The sequence below is a fragment of the Cyrtonyx montezumae genome, unplaced genomic scaffold, assembly GCF_038088225.1.
Source record: "Cyrtonyx montezumae isolate F1298 unplaced genomic scaffold, pur_monq_1.0 scaffold_22, whole genome shotgun sequence".
Taxonomy (NCBI): domain Eukaryota; kingdom Metazoa; phylum Chordata; class Aves; order Galliformes; family Odontophoridae; genus Cyrtonyx; species Cyrtonyx montezumae.
The window spans coordinates 2,550,647-2,569,982 of NW_027071959.1; the positions used below are offsets into that span (position 1 = coordinate 2,550,647).

The 19,336-nt window shown below is 56.6% G+C and overlaps 2 protein-coding genes across 3 annotated transcripts in view; one reads left to right on the forward strand and one right to left on the reverse strand.

Moving 5' to 3' along the window:
* CBL (Cbl proto-oncogene) overlaps nt 1–5,254 on the forward strand; it is a 29,349-nt gene extending 24,095 nt beyond the window's left edge. Inside the window, exons 12-16 of the mRNA XM_065738486.1 lie at nt 545–639; nt 1,176–1,331; nt 1,779–1,882; nt 2,390–2,572; nt 4,311–5,254. Coding sequence (XP_065594558.1) covers nt 545–639; nt 1,176–1,331; nt 1,779–1,882; nt 2,390–2,572; nt 4,311–4,591 — 819 coding nt within the window. The 3' untranslated portion in view covers nt 4,592–5,254. The remainder of the gene's footprint in view (nt 1–544; nt 640–1,175; nt 1,332–1,778; nt 1,883–2,389; nt 2,573–4,310) is intronic.
* Nucleotides 5,255–10,336: 5,082 nt separating this feature from the next.
* On the reverse strand, nt 10,337–17,848 carry MCAM (melanoma cell adhesion molecule). 2 transcript variants are annotated; one of them, XM_065738487.1, is made up of 15 exons: nt 17,736–17,848; nt 14,967–15,094; nt 14,678–14,897; nt 14,527–14,597; nt 14,359–14,446; nt 14,099–14,278; nt 13,892–14,019; nt 13,643–13,805; nt 13,433–13,554; nt 13,198–13,336; nt 12,984–13,105; nt 12,767–12,902; nt 12,049–12,190; nt 11,595–11,712; nt 10,337–10,979 (listed from the first exon to the last, which is right to left on the reverse strand). In XM_065738487.1, exons 1-15 carry the CDS (start codon nt 17,818–17,820, stop codon nt 10,950–10,952), a joined length of 1,872 nt encoding a protein of 623 aa, XP_065594559.1. In that variant the 5' UTR covers nt 17,821–17,848; the 3' UTR covers nt 10,337–10,949. The 2 variants fall into 2 exon arrangements, with proteins under 2 accessions (XP_065594559.1, XP_065594561.1); XM_065738489.1 differs by lacking the exon at nt 11,595–11,712.
* Between the last annotated feature and the right edge of the window lie 1,488 nt (nt 17,849–19,336).

Below are 19,336 nucleotides of genomic sequence, written 5' to 3' on the forward strand. Positions count from 1 at the left end.
TTGGCTTTCTTTGAGTCCGTCTGCCTACTTTTTCCTTTTAAAATCTCTATCTTTTTTGAAAAACAGACACTGAAACAAGTACATTTTTAGCCAGATTGTCTAAGAAGTTGGCACGAGTGCAGTTGTCACTTGCACGCTGTTGAACTGGATGATCTTGGACTTTTCCAACCTTGGTGGCTCTGTCATCTGTGATTCTGTCTCTATGTATATGCTTCTCTGCATCCTTTTCCTCTTTTCCCTGATGAACGTTTTGGCATTTGGGCCAATTTCAGCTGAGTTTGACAAAGTCATTGAAGTCTCAAAGATAAGAGTACCCTTGGTTCTTGTGTAAACAGGCAGCTGGCTAGAGGAGAAAAGCTCTACTTGTGTTCTCAGGAAGGGAAAACTTAACACAGAACTGCTGGATTTCTAAAGAGTTAATGCTTTTGAATAAGTGAAGGTGTTTCCTTCCCCATGAGGGCACGTTGGCTGGCTGGCTGACAGCTTTGCAGTTAGTTGGTAGAGCTGGTGTTTCTAATTCCTGGCTTGGCATTTTTTCTTTCAGAGTGTGAACACTGGTCCGCCAGCAACCTCAGAATGTGAGCACCCCAAAATTAAACCCTCCTCATCTGCCAATGCTATCTACTCCTTAGCTGCCAGGTATGCTGTTTTCTTGCAAAATGTGTTCTTCTGTAAATTACAGAGGGGTAATTGTAGGTCTCTCTGCATGCTGGTGGCAGAGGCAGTGTCTGACATAAGTCTGTCCAGCCTTAGTTCCAGTCTGTGATGATGGATTATTCAAAACACACAACCTAGAAGGAGGAGATGGAGTCAGCATCCAGAGGCTTGTGTGTGAGTGGTTACCTATGGCTGTGGCAGTAAGAAACAGGCTACAGTTGCCACTAGCTCTCTCATAAATTTCATTCTGAGTTGGCCTTTATACATCCACGTTGCAAAGCAGGTGATGTATGATGTTCTGTCAACTGCTTTTTGCACAATGACCTTGTGTCAGTGTGACTTTGCAGCTGGGCTGCTGAGAATGCTGGAAGCCAGATTATTTCTCCAGACAGTGTGAATGTAACGTGACTGCTTGATCCTTCTGGCTCTGAAAGGACACGGTGATACGAATTAGATTCAGTGTAAATGTTTTTGGTTGTCTTTTCCTGGTGTTTATATCTTGTTTATCCTGCCTCCAGACCGCTGCCTGTACCAAAACTGCCTCCTGGGGAACAGTCTGAAAGCGATGAGGACACTGAATACATGTCACCCTCCTCTCTGCCAGTGGTGCCTCCAGGTCCTGCTGTCCAAAAACCAGAGATCAAAACGCCTTTGGAAATGACTCAGAGTTTGCGGTGAGATTCTGTTTGCACGTGCTGTTCTTCCTCCTCTCTGCTCTGGGGGAGCAGATTTGTTCCGTAGGGTTTTGCCTTCTCTGTTAGCTTAATTTGCCCCAGTGACACTCACCAGATTGAGACTAGGACAGCAGACCATCCATGAAATGTGACTGCTGCTCTTCACAGAACCCTTACCGAAGGAGTTTGCTGGCCATCCCCACCTCTTTCTGCTGGTAACCTTCGGGCAGTGATTTTAGCTGCTGAAATTCGGGATTCTGTTAAAAGCTTTTATGGTTTCAATTAGATTCTTTTAAGCTGATCTTCTGTCTCACAGTACACATTACTAGAGCATTCAGAGGAACAAACAGGCGTGCTTTGAAGCAGGCAGCTGTGCAGGATTTCAGTCACAGAAACTAGATGATGGTCGATTGCTGTCTGAAGGGGAATGTGTGCTCTCTCCCTCAGAGCTCTGGAGTGTGACCGGCAGGCGGATGGCTGTATGTATGAAGCAATGTACAACATTCACTCCCAAGCAGTGTCCTCTGCTGTTGAGACCGTCAACACTTCTGGTGAGAGGGTGTGCTAAAAAATAAAGCCATCAAAACCAAACAGCTGAGAAACTGGGATGCAATGAGCTGACCCCAGTACCAGCTGGAATAGCGTTTAGCTTTTTGTGCTAAACATTACTTGCTTTTTTGCTGTTCAAATAGCCACGATGTGTATGGAAGCAGTTGTATCTGTGCCCTGTGGATTGCATGTGGGGATGCTGAGGAGAAGCAAAGCTGGAATGTGCTGTAAAAATATCCAGCAGTTGTTTTAACAAAATTGCTGTTTTGGAGACTTTCTTTTCTGGGCTTAGTTGCTGTAGGCAGCTGCAGCAGTTGTCAGCCCACATGTATGGTAAATATTTTTCATTGCATACTACCTTCTGGAGAGAGCTTCCATTGAATATGGGGTTTTGGCAGCAGAGCCTTAGTTCTGTGTCCTGTCAGTGTTTGCGGACAAGGGAACAGAGTCTGCCTTGAGAGCCCAGAGACTCTTCAGCCCCAGAGCTCAGACTGTGCCTCTTGTTCCAGATGAAGGGGATCTGGCAGCAGCCACTGCCAGCAACGGCCCGGAGGAGTCAGAAAACGAAGAGGATGGCTATGACGTCCCCAAACCACCGCTCCCAGTTGCTATTGCTCGCCGCACGCTGTCTGATATCTCCAACGCCACGCCTGCCTTCAGCCGAATGTCTTTGGAAAGTGACCCCATAACAGGTCAGAGAACAGCTGTGCTCTGGATGTTCCTGTGGGTACTGGTCTCCTTAAGCTGCTCTGTCCTGTAGGACATGGCTTCTGTTTCCTCACCAGGGCATGAAGCAGAGCAGCAGAACGTTACTGCTTCGGGCTGTTAGGGGTGGCTGGCCTGGCTTTTCTGCCTGCCTCTGGGGCCTGGGAGTGCTGCTGGCCAGCAGATGGCACAAGCGTACTGCCAGATGCCTTTGGTGCCTTTGAGAGAGGACCTAAGAGTGGCTCAGCAAGGTCAGCTTTTTGTCCCCGGGGAGCAGAGGACATCTTGTCCTTCTCTGCGAGACACGTTTGCCAAGAGGAAAATCCAAGCCTCGTCTCTCCAAGGAGCATGTGTGGATAATGCTTGGCTTCTTCCCTACAACTGCCCAGCAGCACGAAAGGAAGCTCCCAAACTTCCTGTTGGGGTGCTCTGTGTTTCAGCACGTCCAAGCCCTGTCCAGTCACCAAGTCAAAGGAGTGAATTTCTTGTTCCTTGAGCTTCCCGTACCCAGGGCTGCATGTCCCAATCAGTCTTGTGTTCACCTGCTCAGCAGCTCCCTTTTGTTGGAGCTTCCTCCAGCTCAAGAGGAGATTTGATTCGTTCAGATAAATGGATGAGCTTTTGTCACTCCTCCCTGCTCTCTGCCTTTGTCACTGTGCCTGCAGAAATATGGCTGGCTGGGATAAAAAGTGCAAATGGAGCTCACATCCTGCTCCCAGATGAACAACTGAGCTTAATCATTGACCCTTCCTTGTTTACACAGCCCTGAAATGATAGCACTGTTGTTCTGCTTTGTAGTGGTAGGAGATCTGCTCATGAAAAACACTGATGTTACTGCTCTGGGAAGCATCTGCTGTTGTCTGAAATGTTGGGTATTGGCTGCTGCTGAAGCCTGGTGCTAAGCAAGCCTGACTTCTGTGGGATACATTTTGGCAGCTTGATGTTGTGCTCTACAATTCAGTTTCTTAATCATTTACCAAAAAAGCTGAGCTGGTATTCGCCCTTTGAAATTGACCCATGGGGTCTGAAATTTGAACCAGCTCGAGCTGAACCAGCTATTTCAAAAGGCAGTTTGGGGGAGAGGAGCAGGCAGTCCTTTCTCTCACATGTACAAAAAGCTTTTTATGCGTCAGAAGCTTGTGCTGTGAGCATCAGGGAGATGAGCTGTGTTGTGGTTGGGGAGGAAGCCTCAGTGCATTTGTTTCCTCTGTCTTAGTGCTTTTGGTAGAAGCCTCTTACAAAGGCTCCACAGTGACTGCTTCTCCTCTGACCAGTGCTGCCCACTCCTGAAGAGGGATTGCGTGGGCATTCTTAGCCTTACAGGGCTGTGTGCTGCACACAAGTGCAGCTGATAGGCAGCTCCATCCTGAGTACCACGAGGAGTTACTCTGGAAGACAGAACTTTCTTTAAGGTGATCCACGCAGAAAAAATTCTTGTCATTTGCAAAGTAGGTTTGCTACAGTCTGTTGTGTATTCCCTGTGCTGTTTTTTCACAGCAGGACTGTGTGTCACTCTGAGCTCTGCTCACATGGATGCGTGCACTCCTGGCCATTTATTTTTTTTCTTTTATGTAGTGGAAGCTGATCTGATGTGGGACCACTGGAGAAAGCAGTCCCAGCTTCAGTGCCCTGTCTAAAGTCCACTTCCCAGCCTGATGAGGGTCTGTGTTCCAAGCACGGGTCATGTGCCCTTTCCCAAAGTGATGCCTTTGTTTCTCCTTCCAGGTTTTTCAGATGGCTCTCAAGTTCCAGAAAGGCCCCCGAAGCCACTGCCACGGAGAATAAATTCCGAGCGAAAAGCAGGGAGCTGCCAGCCAGGAGGAGCCAGCAGTGGCACTGCTGCATCACTGCAGCTCTCCAGCGAGATCGAGAATCTCATGAGCCAAGGCTACTCGTATCAGGACATTCAGAAAGCTCTGGTCATTGCACATAACAATATTGAAATGGCCAAGAATATTCTCCGCGAGTTCGTTTCCATTTCCTCCCCTGCTCACGTGGCCACATAGCACAGTGCCTCCACACCTAGAGCTTCTGTGGACCAACTGCCTGGGCAGCTGTAGCCCAGCTGCACACCAAAGGGGAAGGGGCTTCCTTTAGAGACTTCGTGCAGAGGTCAGCCCTGCCTCTTAAGAGAATCAGTTATCAGGTTTTTGTGGTTCCAGATTTCAAAGCAGTGAAATGGAATGGAGCAGTTTTATACAGTGTGTGTCTTGGAGTCCTTTGCCCCCTACCTCTTGTTGGAGGGAACAGATTTATTTCCAGGGTGTTGGTAAAGGAAGGTGTCACAACAGAGGGATCCCGGAGCTGATGCCCTGGAGGCTGGGGGGGGGAGGGAAGTGTGTTGTGCTGTGAATTCTAAGTGAGTGCTCTGAGAAACGAAGTCTCCAGGTCAGTGTGGTGTGTCCTGTGGTTCATGGTACTAGGTTTGGACCTGTTTGCTGCTGTGTGTCTGGCTCAGGCTTTTTAGAGCAGTTGAGAGGTCACTTTCTGCTGGGAATAAATAGGAGACCCTGGAAGAAATCTCTTGATTGCTTCCTGTTCGCCACGGCGTTTCCCTCTTACTGTAACAATAGCATTTATTGCTTATGATCTGAGTCCTTTTCTGCTTGGAGATAGCCTGGCCAGCACCTGCCAGGCACGTTGGACCTCGGAGCTGGATTTCTGCCTCTGGCAGCACCAGATCCCAGGCAGTGAGATGTGCTGAAAGTTCTGCGTGTTTGGGAGAGGTGGGAAGAAGCTGAGCCGAGGGCAGACAGCTGTCTGCTGCTGCTCCTTCTGTAGCCTCAAGCATTTTGTGCTTTCGGTGCTCCAACTCGATTGCAGCCCTGCTGGGCTCGAGCACCCGACGCTCCCACGTGCTCTTTCTCTGGGAATGTTGCACCTGGTAAATATGCTGGGTTTTTTTTTTACCTTCACTGCATGGTTCGTGGCCTTCACGCACGTTCTGTCATCTCCCTCAGACAGCTTTCATGGGAGCCAGTTGTCTTTGTGCCAGGCTGTTTCGTGGGGTTGGTGGATGCAGCTGATGTATTCGTTGGTATCTTGACCTGCTTTGCAGTAAAATATATGCAGCAGTTCTCTGCATGGCTATTGAAACCACACGGGGGCTCTTCTTTGCACTGCCATTACTCCGAGGAGTTGCCAGAGAAATGGGAATGGCTCTGCATTTGTAAAATGGTCACACTGGGCTCTACGAGTCAGAACTCAGCTGTTACTTGGCAAAAACCTGACTTGCATACTCAGCTACTGAACTCCGTGCATAACGTGCCCAGCGCCTGCGATCCACATAGTTCCTCTTGAGAGGGTTTAAATGCAGTGGGGATCCACAGGTCACAGGGGCTGCTCGCCTTGCACAGCATGTCCTGCATTGCTCACATCACTGGGAGGGCAGCAGCAGTCACTAGGCAAAGGGTTACGACGGGAAGTGCTGCCGGAGTGCTGGTGGCTGTTGGATGCAGCTTGTAGAGGCTGTGGTGGCTGCTTCCAGATCTGAGCGAAGCAGCTCTCGTGGTTTGCAGAGGGGACTTAACTCATGTTAGCATAGGAAAATAAGCATCAGGTGTTTGTTCTGTGTGCAGTGTTGGTATTTCTCTTTGTGAATCGACAGCGCGGGGTCCGGGCAGTTTAAAAAGCATGAGCTGTGTCTCCTCGCTCCCCTCCTTTCTGTAGCTCTCTGAAGCTGTAAGGAGATCTCTCAAGTGCAACACTTAAGGCCATCGCTGCTGTTGCTATTTCGGAGCTGGGGCTGAAGTTGCAAATGCAGCACGCTGCTGAGATTGCTGGCAGCCAACAGCGTGCTCTGCAGTGCTGCAGGGAGGTCACGCAGCCAAGAGCAGGGCCTGGCCTGGCAGAGAGGGCCGTGTCCGAGCGAGCTGTGCTCGGGGAAGCAGAGCTGTTCCTTCTCCTGTGATGCCCAGCAGCTCTTGTGCCTGCAGCAAGCCCTTGGGAAGCTGCAGTGCGGAGCAGCACGCAGGCAGCTCCGGGTGCTGTCCCCACCCATGTGCACGCTGTGAGCCTGACCGTCTGATCCTCGTGCTTTGGAGTTGTTTTCTGCCTTTGTCCTGGAGACCTACGTGAAAAAGAGGTGTTGTGAGGGAGCACTGCTCTGCATTTCCCTCTCCTCCAGTGCTGCCGCTCGCTCCGTGTTGCTGTCACAGCCACTTTGGTTCTGCTTTGCTGTGTAAACTCAGCCTAAGTGTGCTCAAGTGTGGCAGGCAGGCAGGGCTGCTGCTGCCAGGGCTGCTAGGAGCCGAGCACAGCCAGCTAGAAAGCCTTAACTCTTGTCTTGCACAGCGTGTGCCATGGGAGCAGTGACAGCCCATCCCCTGCTGGCCCCTGGTCCTGGGCTGGCCGTGATGTCTCTGGGGCTCAGTGTGCCCGCGGGTGTTGTTCCAGGTATTAGAGACTAGAGAGAGCAGTCTTTGTGGCATGTATCACTAATTCTCCTGCATGTGTCCTTTCTGTGCACTGTTTGTGTCTCTCTCCAGCTGATTTCAGAAACTTTAGGCCTTGGCTTTTCTTCCTTAGACGTGTAAGCATTCACTCACACCTCTGAAGTGCAGCAGAGTCCTGCCCGTGTTTCATGGCTGTGCTCTGTGAAGTCCACCCAGGCACTGTACAGTGTATTTTTCTTACTGTTTTTCTCTCAGAAAGGTGAGCCCGATGCTATTTTCTCTTTTTTTCTCTCCCTTTACCTCCTTGTTCCTTAAGAATAAGTTCACCTTGTGGCACTGCTCTCACAGGAGAAACCCAACTGACTCGTGCCTTTCTTGAGGGAACGCTGTGTCCCTGGGCTGGACCTGGGTTTCCCTCTGTGGAAAGGAAGAGCCCCACGCCGCCTGTTGAGGGTGCTTTAAAAGGTGTGAAAGGATGGGCAGCTGCCACTTCAGCACTGTTCTGTAGCATTTCAGCTGTGGAGGTTTCCTACTCTACCTGTTGTAGCAGTGCCCTGTCTGCTCCGCTCCTGTGCTCAGCTCGCTGAGTTGTAGGAACAGGATTGGTTTGTGCTTGTAACAAAATACGAGTTAAAATATATATATGTGCACTGTGCCTCCCCCCACCTGCCAAACCAGGACACAAAGCAAGCAGAAATCCCTTTGTGCAGTGAGGGCTGGGGCACAGGATGCCTGGGAGCAGCAGGGAGCCGTGGAAAGCAGCACTCACCATCCACCCTGCTGACTCGGTGAGTTGCGTGCCACCACAGTTCAGGTGGACACTGCAAGGAGACATATCCTGCCTGTTTTTTCTCCTTTGCTTGCTTGGTTGTTTTCCAGTCGAGCAGTTACAAACACAACTCCCACGAGGTGCCACGCTGGGAATGAGTGGGGAACAACCACGCTTTCTCTCGAGCGACAAACACCAATTTGTATGATATCAGTGTTAAAAATGTTGAGGTTTTTCACGGAAAAAGAAAAAAAAAATTATTTTAAAAGCAAAGTATGATAGTGTCATTAATATAAAATATAATAGCAGTATTTAATCCTTTCAGATCTGTAAAGAATAAGGAAAAACAGAAGGTAAATATTCTTACAGAGAGTAGCTGAGCTTTAAGGTTCACTCGGTTTAAAAGTCCTCATTTTGTTTGCAGATGCATTGTTAATGTGTAGAGGTTATACTAATGTTATTTATTAATTGTTTCCATTCCTGTACGCTGCCCCACTAAGAGCTTCTTTGGGATTTCGTTCACCCGTGTCAGTAAAAAAAGAGAAAAAGAAGAAAAAAGGAAACAAAAGTTTTATTTTTCAATAAAATTTCCTTTGTTGTAGCACATGGGCTGCGTGGAGTTGGTTCTGTGAGCGATGGGAGGTCCAGGAAGGCCGTGGCACACCGTGCTGGTCCTGATCAGCACCACTCGGGGTCCGAAAGGAGCTGCTATTCTGAGAGCCACGCCACGGCGTTCATCCTTACACGTGAAAGCAGCACGAGGGGAAGCTGCTGGGCTCTGGGAGGAGGCACCAGGCCCACTCTGCTCCCTTTAGGCTCCGTTGGCCTCCTCTGGGCCAAGAGAAGTTGATCAGTTAATGGGGGTCAGATGAGAGCAAGTGAGGTCCAGTCGCAAGCAATTAGTGGGCTGAGAGGTCAAATGGGGTTAATTGGGGTCAAATGAGGACACGGAAGGTCACTTGAGGTTGCAGAGGTCAAGCGAGTTCAAGTCAGAAAATAAATGGTCCAGGAGGTTAAATGAGGTTAACTGTTCTGAGAGGTCAAATGAGGTGAATTGGGGGTCAAATGAGGTCACACAAAGTCACTTGAGGGCACAGAGGTCAAGCAAGGTCAAATCACCAAAAATAAGAGGTCCGAAAGTCAACTGAGGTTAGCTGAGGGGGTCAAATGAGGACATGAAAGGTCATACGAGAGGTCGTACGGAGTCACATGAGGTCACAGAGGTCAAATCAACAAAAATAAATGCTCTGTGAGGTCAGATGAGGTTAATTCAGGGGTCAAGTGAGGTCACACTAAGTCAATTGAGGTTACAGAGGTCAAGCAAGGTCAAATCACAGGAAGTAAGTGCCCGAGAGGTCAAATGAGGTTAATTGGGGGTCAAATGAGGACACAGGAGGTCATTTGAGGTCACAGAGGTCCAATGAGGATACAGAGGATCAACTGGACGTGCAGTCAGGGGCTTGAGCTGTCAAACGCTGAGCTGTCAGACTGATTTAATTACGGCCTAACGAAGACACAGAGGTTTGGTTCCTGCTGTGTAACTTAGGCCCAGTGTGCAGCTCACAGCGCAAGGTCACCACGATCTGCTGGGCCCTAACAGCACTGCTTCTTATTAGCAGTGATTAGTATCTGCAGCACAATTACCTCTTCAAATGTGTTAGAATCCGTTAATAAGAACTCCCTGCAGGCATCCAAAATACCACATCCTTGAATGCCAGCTCCTTATCATCTGCTGGGATCCTTTAAGGGATAGCCATTCGTATTATGGGATATCCACTCATCGTACCTCCGAGCAGCTCTGTTAGCTGACACTGCACTGATCTCTTTTCACTTCTCGGTGCTCTACGGAATGATCAGTTGCTACCAAGAGCAGGCACAGATCCATCAGCTATGGGGATCTCAGCAGTTGGCCATTCCCAGCACAGGGAACCCCACGGAACGAAGCAGAGCATCACCCCCTCCCCCCCCCCCCCGACCCAAAGCCACCACCACACTTTGAATTCGGTACTTTATTTTCACATATATATATATATAAAAAAACAAAAACCTCGCAAATATCAGACAAAAGAAAAAAAAAAAAACTTCTGGAAATGTACACACTGTCCAACAAAAAAATATATAAACCAAAGCATCTGCTTCGACAACACCTGCAGCTCACGAGTACAGCTCTGGAGGTTGGGGGGGAGGTGGGGAGGGGACGTGTGTCCCTCCTCCCCGTGACCTGAGGTCCTGCTGCAGTGCAGGGGGCAGAGCTGGTGGGCAGGGCAGCACTGGGAGGGGGCAGGGCAAGGATGGGGAAGGGCTGGGAGGGGGGCTCTGCTTGCCCTGACCCCTCCTGTGGGGCTGGGAGGGAAGCAAGAAATGAAGCAGTGTTCCCTGGGGCTGATATATGTTTGGCAAAGAAGAAAAAAGAAGTGGAAAAGAGGAAGGGGAAGAGAAAGGAAGGAAAAAAGAGAAGAGAAAAAAAAAGAAGGGAAGAGAAGGAGAGGGAAAAAAGGAGAGGGAAAAAAGGAGAAGGAGGAAAGAGGAGGGAAAGAAGAGAGAGAGGAGAGGAGGGGGAAATAAGAGAGAGGAGAGGGAGAAGGAAAAAGAAAGAAAAGAAGAAAAAAACACAAAAAACGAAAACCAAATCCAACCCTGAGACATCGCTGCCTGGCCCTGACCTCACATTCCTTCTGTTTACACCCAGACACAGCCGCACAGCCTACGTGCAGCAATCCCACCTCCCTCCCCCTCCTCGGCAAAGCCCAAAACCTGGGACCCTCAGTGCTCAGACACCTGCCTGAGAGCACGGCCCTTCCCCACCACCTGACAGAGCCCTTCCCCTCCCAGCTGCACACCTCCGTCCCTGTATGGTGCGTGGGGCATCCACTTTTGGGGGTAAAAGACACCCAACCCCCTCCTCAACACACATACAGAACAGATTTCTGTTTAAAAATAATAATAATAATAAAGAAAAAGAAACAAGAAAAGCCTCCAACCCTTCCATCAATAGGTAGCCGGGTGTGAGTATTGCTGTTGGCTTCTCTGTAGCAGTAAGCAAAGTCTGCTGCTGAACCCACAACCCAGCAGCCTGCTGTGAGCTGTCAGGGGGGGTTGCTGCCTCTGGCTGTGGCCCCCAGGGCTGGGGCAGAGTGGGACGATGCCATCCAAGAGCAGGAAAGGTTCGAAGGAAGAAAGCACTTTTGGAGATTGCCCTCTCTAGTTTCTCAGATCGATGTATTTCTCGCTCTTCAGGCCGACAAAAAGAGAAAAGGGGATGGAGGGTGGGGGAGGGGGAAAGCTGTTAGTTATCAGAATCAAGCAGGTGGGTGTAAGAACAGGAGTCAGGGCCACCCCAGGGCACAGGGCAGCGAGCAGTGAGCTGTGCTGGCGGCAGAAGCGGGGTGGGGGGGGTTCTATTCTTCTGCAACAGAAGTGCAGCTCAGTGCTGCTCCATCCCAGAGCCGGCCCTGGCACGGGGACAACCTGGCACTGGGAACATCTCCTGCAGCCCCCGGCAGCTCTCAGCCCCAGGAGTACCATCTCAGCCCCGCACCCGGTGAGGGGATGCTCTGAGTTCTGATGTGCAGCCGCTTCCCCCAGGAGGAGCCTGCACGGAGCACGGCCAGGCAGAGGGTCCCCGAGGTGCCAGGGCTGGCACAGAGCGGAGCTGGCAGAGCTGTCCTCGCAGCAGCACATCGGCCCCTCCCCTCTCTCCCTCCCAGCCTCTCCCCAGCACTGCTGATGGATGATGGAGGCCCATGCAGGGTGGGGAGGGCTGCGAGAGGAGGGAATTGTTACCTAGAGCACCTCTGGCTGCTGCTGAGCACGGCCCTGGCCCCAGCGCACGATGCTCGGTCCTACCTGGTCAGTGGCCGACCTCTTCTCGCCGTTGGCACCCTGCAGGAGCCCCGCCTCTTCGGAAAGTTTATCTGACTTAACTTCAACTACATTCTTGTCTTTACGTGCCTCTGGCTTTGTGCTACGGGAGGGAGGCGACAATTTTGAGACATCTTTGCCGTAGCCACGCGGCTACAAAGGAGAGAGGCCAACCGAGCCCCCGGGCTCCACCTCGGGGGGGACTGTGTGGGGCAGGGGATGGCTGGAGATGATGGTCCAGCTGAGGGAAAGCCCTGGGCTGCACGGCCCCTCCCTGGGGCCGGGTCCCTTGGCTGCTCTAAAGCTCTGCTCCCTCCTTGCTGCAGGAAGCTGGAAGCGGCACAGAGCCCTGAGGAGGTGCGGGGTGCAGTGGGATGGGATGGGATGGGAAGCAGTGGTGACGGCAAAGCAGCTGTGCCCCGAGGGCGGCGGTGCTTACATGTCCTGTTTGCCGCTGCGGCCGCATGAGATCTTGCCTTTCTTGTGCAGGAAGTAGATGATGGAGCCCAGCACGGCCACCACGAGGATGCAGACGATGATGGCCACGATGATGATGCCTTTGCTCTCTGATGTCTTTTGATCTAGGTAGGAGAGGAGGAGGTGAGCATGCATCCCACCTCCTGCATTCATGCGGAGGGAAAAAAAGGAGCTCCTTCCCCAGCAAAGCACCACGGGACTCCTGGCCCTGCTGTCATGGGGGCTGGAAAAGACCTCTAACGTTACCATATCTGACCCCAACCACGTTGCCAAGTGCCACATCTCCACAGTCCTTGAACACCTCTGGGGACAGTGACACCACCACATCCCTGGGCAGCCTGTGCCAGAGCGCTCTGAGAGGAAATCTTCCCAAATATCCAACCTGAACACGTTCTGATGGAGCAGTGTCCACACAGACACACTCTGTGTCCTGCTCCCAAGCGTGCTGCAAGTCCCCCCCAGCCATCCCTTTGCTCCCCCGCCCTGCAGGAAGCTTGTAGCCCCGCGAGGCAGTAGGATGAGACCAAGCAGCAGCTTTTCCACCCCTGCAGGTGGAGACAGAGCCTCATGCTGGGAGAGGAGCAGCAGATGCAGGAGGCTCCCTCCCCAGGTCAGACAGCGGCATGACTCTGGGCAGCACAGAGCAGAAAGGAGCAGAAATGGGGGCAGGTGGGGCTCACCCAGCAGCTGGATGTGCTTCTCGCTGACCCCCAGCGCGTTGGACACGCGGCACATGGCTCCAGCCCGCAGCAGGTCGTGGCTCACACGCACCGTCAGGTTGCTGGCGACGTGCTGGTTCTCCATGTACTCATGGGTCTGCGGGGACGAGGCAAAGCACAGGGCTCAGCACCCACACACAGCCCCCATCCCAAGAGCTGCCCACGGCCCAGCCCTCACCGTCCCGTTGATGCTCCAGCGGATGGAGGGCCGGGGGAAGGCGATGGCTTTGCAGGTCAGGTTGACCACCTGGTCCTGCTGCACGTACAGTGGGGAGCTGATGGCCACGATGCGTGGCTTCCCTGCGGGGAGGAACAGTGAGAGCCTGCTTCTCCCCATGGGATGGGGCTGATGGAAACAGCACGGGGCTCCTTCGCTCCGTGCCCATCCTTACCCTCCACAGCCACAGCCACCTGCTTGCTCCGCTCCAGCCCTGGCACGCTGCGAGCCTGCACCTTGCAGCTGAAGTTGCTGGAGGTCTCGAAGGTGAGGTTGTTCAGGAGGAGTTGGTTCCCTTCTGCCACCTTCCTGCCCTGTTGGAGAGGGAAACTCAGGGCTGAGGATCAGCACCACCCACATTCCACGGCAGGGATGGGCCCCATGGGGGACCCCAGCTCGGCACTGCTCACCCTCGCGTCCCTCCATTGGTAGTCCAGGGCCACGGGGCTGTGGGCGTTGCAGCTCAGCCTCACATTGTCCCCTTCACGAAGGGGTGAGGACGGCTCCATCTTCACGTGGACCCCTTCGATGTCTAGGAAAGGGATGGGGAGCAGGGCAGCGTGAGCAGAGGGAGGGGGCCCCCCCCGCAGGGTGCACAGCGTCCTGCCCCCCAGCCTTACAGTTCACCATGAGCTCCACATTCCCCTCGTGCTGTGTCATATCGTCCAAGTCCAGCGTCTGGCACCTGTACAGACCGCTGCTGCTCTTGTTGACATCGTGCAGCATCAGCACCCCGCTGTTGGTGTCCGCCAGCGAGCTCAAATCCTGCCAGCCATCCTCCAGCTGCGGGCACGGGGACAGCGCAGCCCTCAGCCCCTCCGTCCTGGGATGGGGGATGCCGAGGCCAGACCCCCCCTTCCCCCCCACACCTCTCTCTTGAAGAAACTGAAGACGGGCGCCGGGTTCCCGTCAGCATCGCAGACCAACTTCACATCGTCCCCTTCCTTCACCATCCCCGAGTTGGTGACCACGCGCAGCTCCACGTGCTGCGTGGGGTCTGCGGGAGGAGGGAGCGGGCAGGGTGGGTGCGGGTCCAACCCCGCAGCACCGGGCACAGCCCCCAGCCCCCGACTCACAGAAGACAGTGATGTTCACCCGTGGAGAGTCCTCCGTGCGCATCTGTCCCCGCAGCCAATAGTGCGCGGTGCAGTGGAAGAGCGAGTCGCGGTCCTCCCGTGCCACCTTGGTGAAGAGCACGCTCACCACCGTGTACAGCCCACTCGACTGGCGGACCAGCGTGGTCAGGATCTTTGTCTCTGCAGGGGATGCAGCTGCTGTTCCCAGCCCGCCAGCGGGGAGGGCACGGGTATCCCGCCCCTCTCCCATCCCCACTCACTGTCCTCCTCCGGCAGCAGCTGCTCCCCGTTCTTGTACCAGGTGATGTTGGGGGATGGGAAGCCGTTCTCGCTCACGCACTCTGCAATCTGCAGCAGGGAGCACGTTGGGCACGGCACAGCCCCGGGGGTGCCCCTATGGGGACGGGGAACTGGGGACCCCTCCTCACCTGCGGCACGTCATTGCTGTGTGCGGGGATGCCGGCCGAGCTGGGCGTGATCTCAGGGGGCGCGGGGATCTCTGGAAGAAGCCACCCCCATGCATCGGGGAGGAACAGGACAAGATCCCCATCCCCGCACCACGGCCGCCCCATCACTCACTGTAGGTGTAGAGCTCGGTGTGGTTCTCCCCCACGCCCTGGCTGCCCGCCCCAACCCGGCAGATGAAGGTCCTGGCGTCGTCCTGCCTTGTCACCTTGCTGATGGACAGGGCCTTGTCCTCCCCCACCGACACCCGCTCCCCGAACTCCGTGTCATCCATCTGCACCCCTCTGGCGGTGATGAGGCACAGCCTCACCCTCTTGGAGTGATAGCGGTTGACCTGGGGACGAGCCTGATGTAGAGCCCCGTGGCCAACCCCAGCTTGGCCACCCAACCCCACGGCACTCACATAAAACCACTCGATGGCGGTGAAAGAGCCGTTCCCGGGGATGGAGAAGCTGCACTCCAGCCTGGCCGTGCTCCCGATCTCCACTTCCAGCACCGCCGGCATGGACACCTCCAGCTTGCCGGCTGCACCTAGGGGAGGGACACCATGCTCTCACCATATCCCCCCCACACAACGGGGCCAGAGCTCAGCCCAGGACTGCAGTTCTCCACCCCCAGGGCCAGCAGCCTTGCAACACACCCAAGGTGAGCTCCTTGTTATATCCGTGCCCGCAGCATGGGGGCCTGCAGCAGTAATGGAGCACCTGGCCGTGCTCCAAGGTAATGGCTATCGATCCAGGGCCCGGAGCAGAGCTGCCCTGCACCGGGGCTGGGAGGCCGAGCACAGCAGGACACAGCACAGAGCTGTGTCATGGCATGGCTGGCACACTGGCAAAGCCATGAGGTGCGCGTGCTCCACGCAGTGCCCCGGAGTGGGGGGCACCCACCGGCCAGCCCACGTCTGAGAACTGGAGATAAGAGGGCTGCAGGAAGGCAGCTGTGTCAACAGCCGCCGGATTGCTGACAGCCACGCAGCCTCGCACGGGCAGCAGCTTCAAAGGGTAACGCCGTGCCCATGGGACGCTCCCTGCGTGAAGTGGGCACGCCATGGCACGGCCCCAAAGCACAGCCAGGAACCCTCTGTGCCACAGCGAAGGTGCTGGCTCACAGCAGCAGCACAGCCGGGACATCACAGCTGCCCACTCCTGTCCTCCCCCCATCCGTAGGCACAGCACAGCTGGCACGAAGCAGAGGGACAAGCAAAACCAGAGTGCAGGAAAGGAGGAGTTGGAAAAACAGGTGAAAGCCCCAGAGATAAGCGTGCAGTGGGGTCAGGAAACTGGACTGAGTGTGCAACTGGAGGCACCTGGCCCCGACACCAACGGGCACCCACGGACCTCAGCACGCCAGGCTCTGCTCCCCAGCCCTGGCAGCTTTGTGGCAGGAGAGCTGCATCCCGCAGAGCACACCCGCTCAGCACCACGGCAGCAGAAACCATGAACTCAGAGCTGGGGAATGGCTGGCATCCGGGGCTGGCAGCAGGCCCCCCCTCCTGCCCGTTCGCTGCCCTTGACGAGGCGAGCAGCGCAGCCCCCTCCCCGCCCCTCATCTCCTCCAGGCCACGCTGGGCGTCGGGGTGCACCGGGCTCCAGCTCCTGGAGCAGCTCCAACGGGAGACCTCGAGATGAGGAGCGGGGGCCGCACGCAGCCGGGGAGGGAGGAGAGCCCCCGTGCTTTTCCATCTGGCTGCCGGACAGCCGGCCCGCAGCCAGCAAGAACAAAGATTTGCTTTTAGAGCAGAGGAAGGGGGTGGGGAGCGGCACGGCGGAGCTGAGGTGCGCGGGGTGGGGGCTGCAGCGGGGCTCTGCGTCCCTCCGAGCGGGGAGCAGCTGCAGACAGCTCCGTGCTGGGATGGGGACGGACCCCAGCCTGCCTGGGGACGGCTTTGGCCGCGGCCCCTCGTGCTCCTGGGAAGCATCAAACCCTTCTCCGCGGCTCTGCTCGCCAGCACCGCGCTGCTGCCAACCAATGGCTGCTCCACTCGGCACGTGTGCCGCGAGGAAGGGATCCCAGCACGGGGCCGGGTGGGAGCTCAGCTCTCCTGCAGGGCAGGGTTACCCTGGGCTGTGCTGCAGTTGGGCAGGGGCGAGGTGTGGGGACCCCCGGGGTGGGCACGGAGAGGGGCAGGGAACGCAGTGCAATACAGCAGGGGGGAAACGGGCTGGAAAGAGGATAAAAAAAGAAAGAGAGTAAAAAGCCAAGAGAAACACAGCGCACGGGGGAAAAACTCCTTAGAAGGAAAGGGGTGGATGCTTCCTAACAGCTTGACCGACGCACCCCGCTGCACGCTGGACACACGTGCGGGCATCGCTGCCCCTGTGCCCTCACCTCCGCCCCACGGAGCACGGCCACGGCAGTGGGGCTCGCACCAGCCACCTCCCCGCGGGGGTATCCCCCACCCTGCACTGCTTTAGGGGGCTGCAAAGCGGCCCCAGGGACGGCGCGGGGCACTCCCAGCTCCCGCACACACACATCCACTCCCGAAGCAGAGCTCGGGGACGCGCAGGGCGGGGTCGGGCTCGAGCAAGGGGGGGCTGCTCCCACCCCGCTCCCCCGCACCACGGTTTTAGCATTCCTGGACTCTGCCCAGGCGGTGCCCGAAGGGCGTCAGCTCCCCCGGCTGCCCGAGCTCAGCCCGGAGGTCTCAGTGGGGAACGGCCCTACAGCTCCATGTAGGGAGGTGGGGGTGCAGCACGGCTCCCAGCCCCACACACCGGGGAGCAGGTAGGGGGAGGCGGGGAACCTGTGCCTTGCACCCCGAGGGTCGCATCCCAAAAGCAGAGCACCGTTTCCCGGCTGCACTCTGCGCTCTCCCATCTCACAGCTGACTGTACCCCGTGTCGGACCCCAAATAAAACAGCCTCACACCGCGTCCCATCCCGAAAGCAGCCTCATCCCCCCCCCAAAAAAGCGATGCACATCCCGTCCCAGCCGCACCCCCGCGGTCCCCCATCCTGCAGACACCACCGACCGCATCCCAACGGCGATTCACCCCGCGTCCCACGCCAGGACGGGCTCCATCCCGCTCCCCCCCCAAAAAAAAAACCAAAACAAAAAACAACCCTACTCTCTCCGCACCCCCACCCCGGCTGCGCCCGGTGCCACACCCCACGAGCAGCCCCGCACCGCCGCAGGTGCCCCCCCACCCCAGACGACCCTCGGCCCCACTCACCGCAGCACAGCAGGAGGAGGCAGAGGAGGGGGCTGCACCCCCAGCCCCAACCGCAGCTCGGGGCCGCCCGCCGCCCCCCAGCCATGCCCGCCGCCGCCGCCGCCCGCCCGCGACTGAGCGGGACCCGCGGGCTGACGTCAAGAAGGAGGAGGAGGAGGAGGCGGGGAGGAGGAGGAAGGCACGGTGCTGCTGCCCCCCACCCGCGGCCCCTTATCCCCCCCCAGCGGCCGCGCGGCGCTGAGATGCTCTCCCCTCTTCCCCCCCCGACGGCTCTGCTCGGTTCGGTTCGGTTCGGATCGGATCCGGCTGCGGCTCATTCCTGCCGCCCCGCCCGCTCTGCCCGGGCTTGCTCAGGTTGTCGGGAGCAGACAGGCAGGCGCTGGAGGTGGGGACCCCTCGGGGGCAGCGGGGCGGGGTGGGGCCCGGCTGCCGTTCTTTGGGAATGCCGGAGTGGGGCACAGTCGCCGTCGAGCGGAGCAGCCCTAAAACAACGGCCCCCAAAGCGCCTGGCTCACCTTGGAGCCACGGAGAGGGGCTCGGGAACAGCGGGAGAACAAAACGCTTTTTGTCGTTGCTTGGGCTCTGGGGCACAGGGGACACCCCGTGCAGACCCCCATCTCCGTACCGGCAGGGAGGGATGCTCGCCGCCAGCCCGCGTTCCCGGCCCTATAGCAGAGCCCCACGGCGGGGCCCCACGGCACAGAGCTGCCCCCCAACCCCCGCGCAGCTGCTGAATGGGGCGGCTGTGGAAGAGCCGCGGTTTGCACGGCCGGGGCAGAGGGCTGGCTGGGGGCCGGCCCGGGGGCGGTGGGGCGGACAAGGCTGCTATTATCCGGGGGAAATCAGCCGGCCCCAACTCAACCCCACTGAGACCTGTTCCCTAGGGAGCACTGCAACCCCCCCCCCCCCCTCCTCTCCCCCCCCACCTCCCGTTCCCCAGCTCCTGTCCCCCACCTCGCTGCAGCCTGCCCGCGCCTCAGTGCCCTTCTCCACCAGAGCTGCGCTGGGGGGCACAGAGCACAAAAGCTCCCCGCTCCCTCAAAGCCCCTCTCTGCCTCCCACCCTCTCCCCATCTGCACCCGAAGCTCTCTGACCCGTGTGTCCCCCCACTCCTGCTGCAGACACACACTTCCCCGCTCTGCTCTTCATTCTGCAGCACGGCCCCCGGGGGCCGCACCTCTCTGCCCACCCCAGCCCCAGTCCGTGCCATCAGCCCCCCCAGCATCGCCATTCTCTCCCCCCCACCTCCAGCTCCAACCCCCCCTCCCCAACCCATCAAACCCTTTCCTAGCCAAATGGACTTGATGATTCATCGGAAATGATTAAATTCTTTCCCGACGAGATTAGTTGCTTAAAATGGCAGTGCCGGGCAGCGATAAGGCTCCTGGGCTGGAGATGCGGTGCAGGGCTGGGGAGGGGTGGCCCCTATGGGAACAAGTGCACGGAGCAGAGCCATCGCTCCCCCCCCCCATGGGGGCACAGTGGGGATGCACACACAGCCACGGGCTGCCCAGGGCCGGTGGTCCCTGGATGCTTCCCCCCCAATTCCCCCCCCCAGTGCTCTGCTCACGTTGCACGAACCCTCTGAGTGCCACCCAGGG

Excerpts from the sequence above, each read along its gene's own strand:
- MCAM (XM_065738487.1), bottom strand. The coding sequence starts at position 17,820 with ATGGCTGGGGGGCGGCGGGCGGCCCCGAGCTGCGGTTGGGGCTGGGGG. Across the intron at positions 14,020-14,098 it reads GGTGAACATCACTGTCTTCT|ACCCCACGCAGCACGTGGAG; the intron begins GTGAGTCGGGGG and ends CTCCTCCCGCAG. Across the intron at positions 13,106-13,197 it reads GGTGGCTGTGGCTGTGGAGG|GGAAGCCACGCATCGTGGCC; the intron begins GTAAGGATGGGC and ends TCCTCCCCGCAG.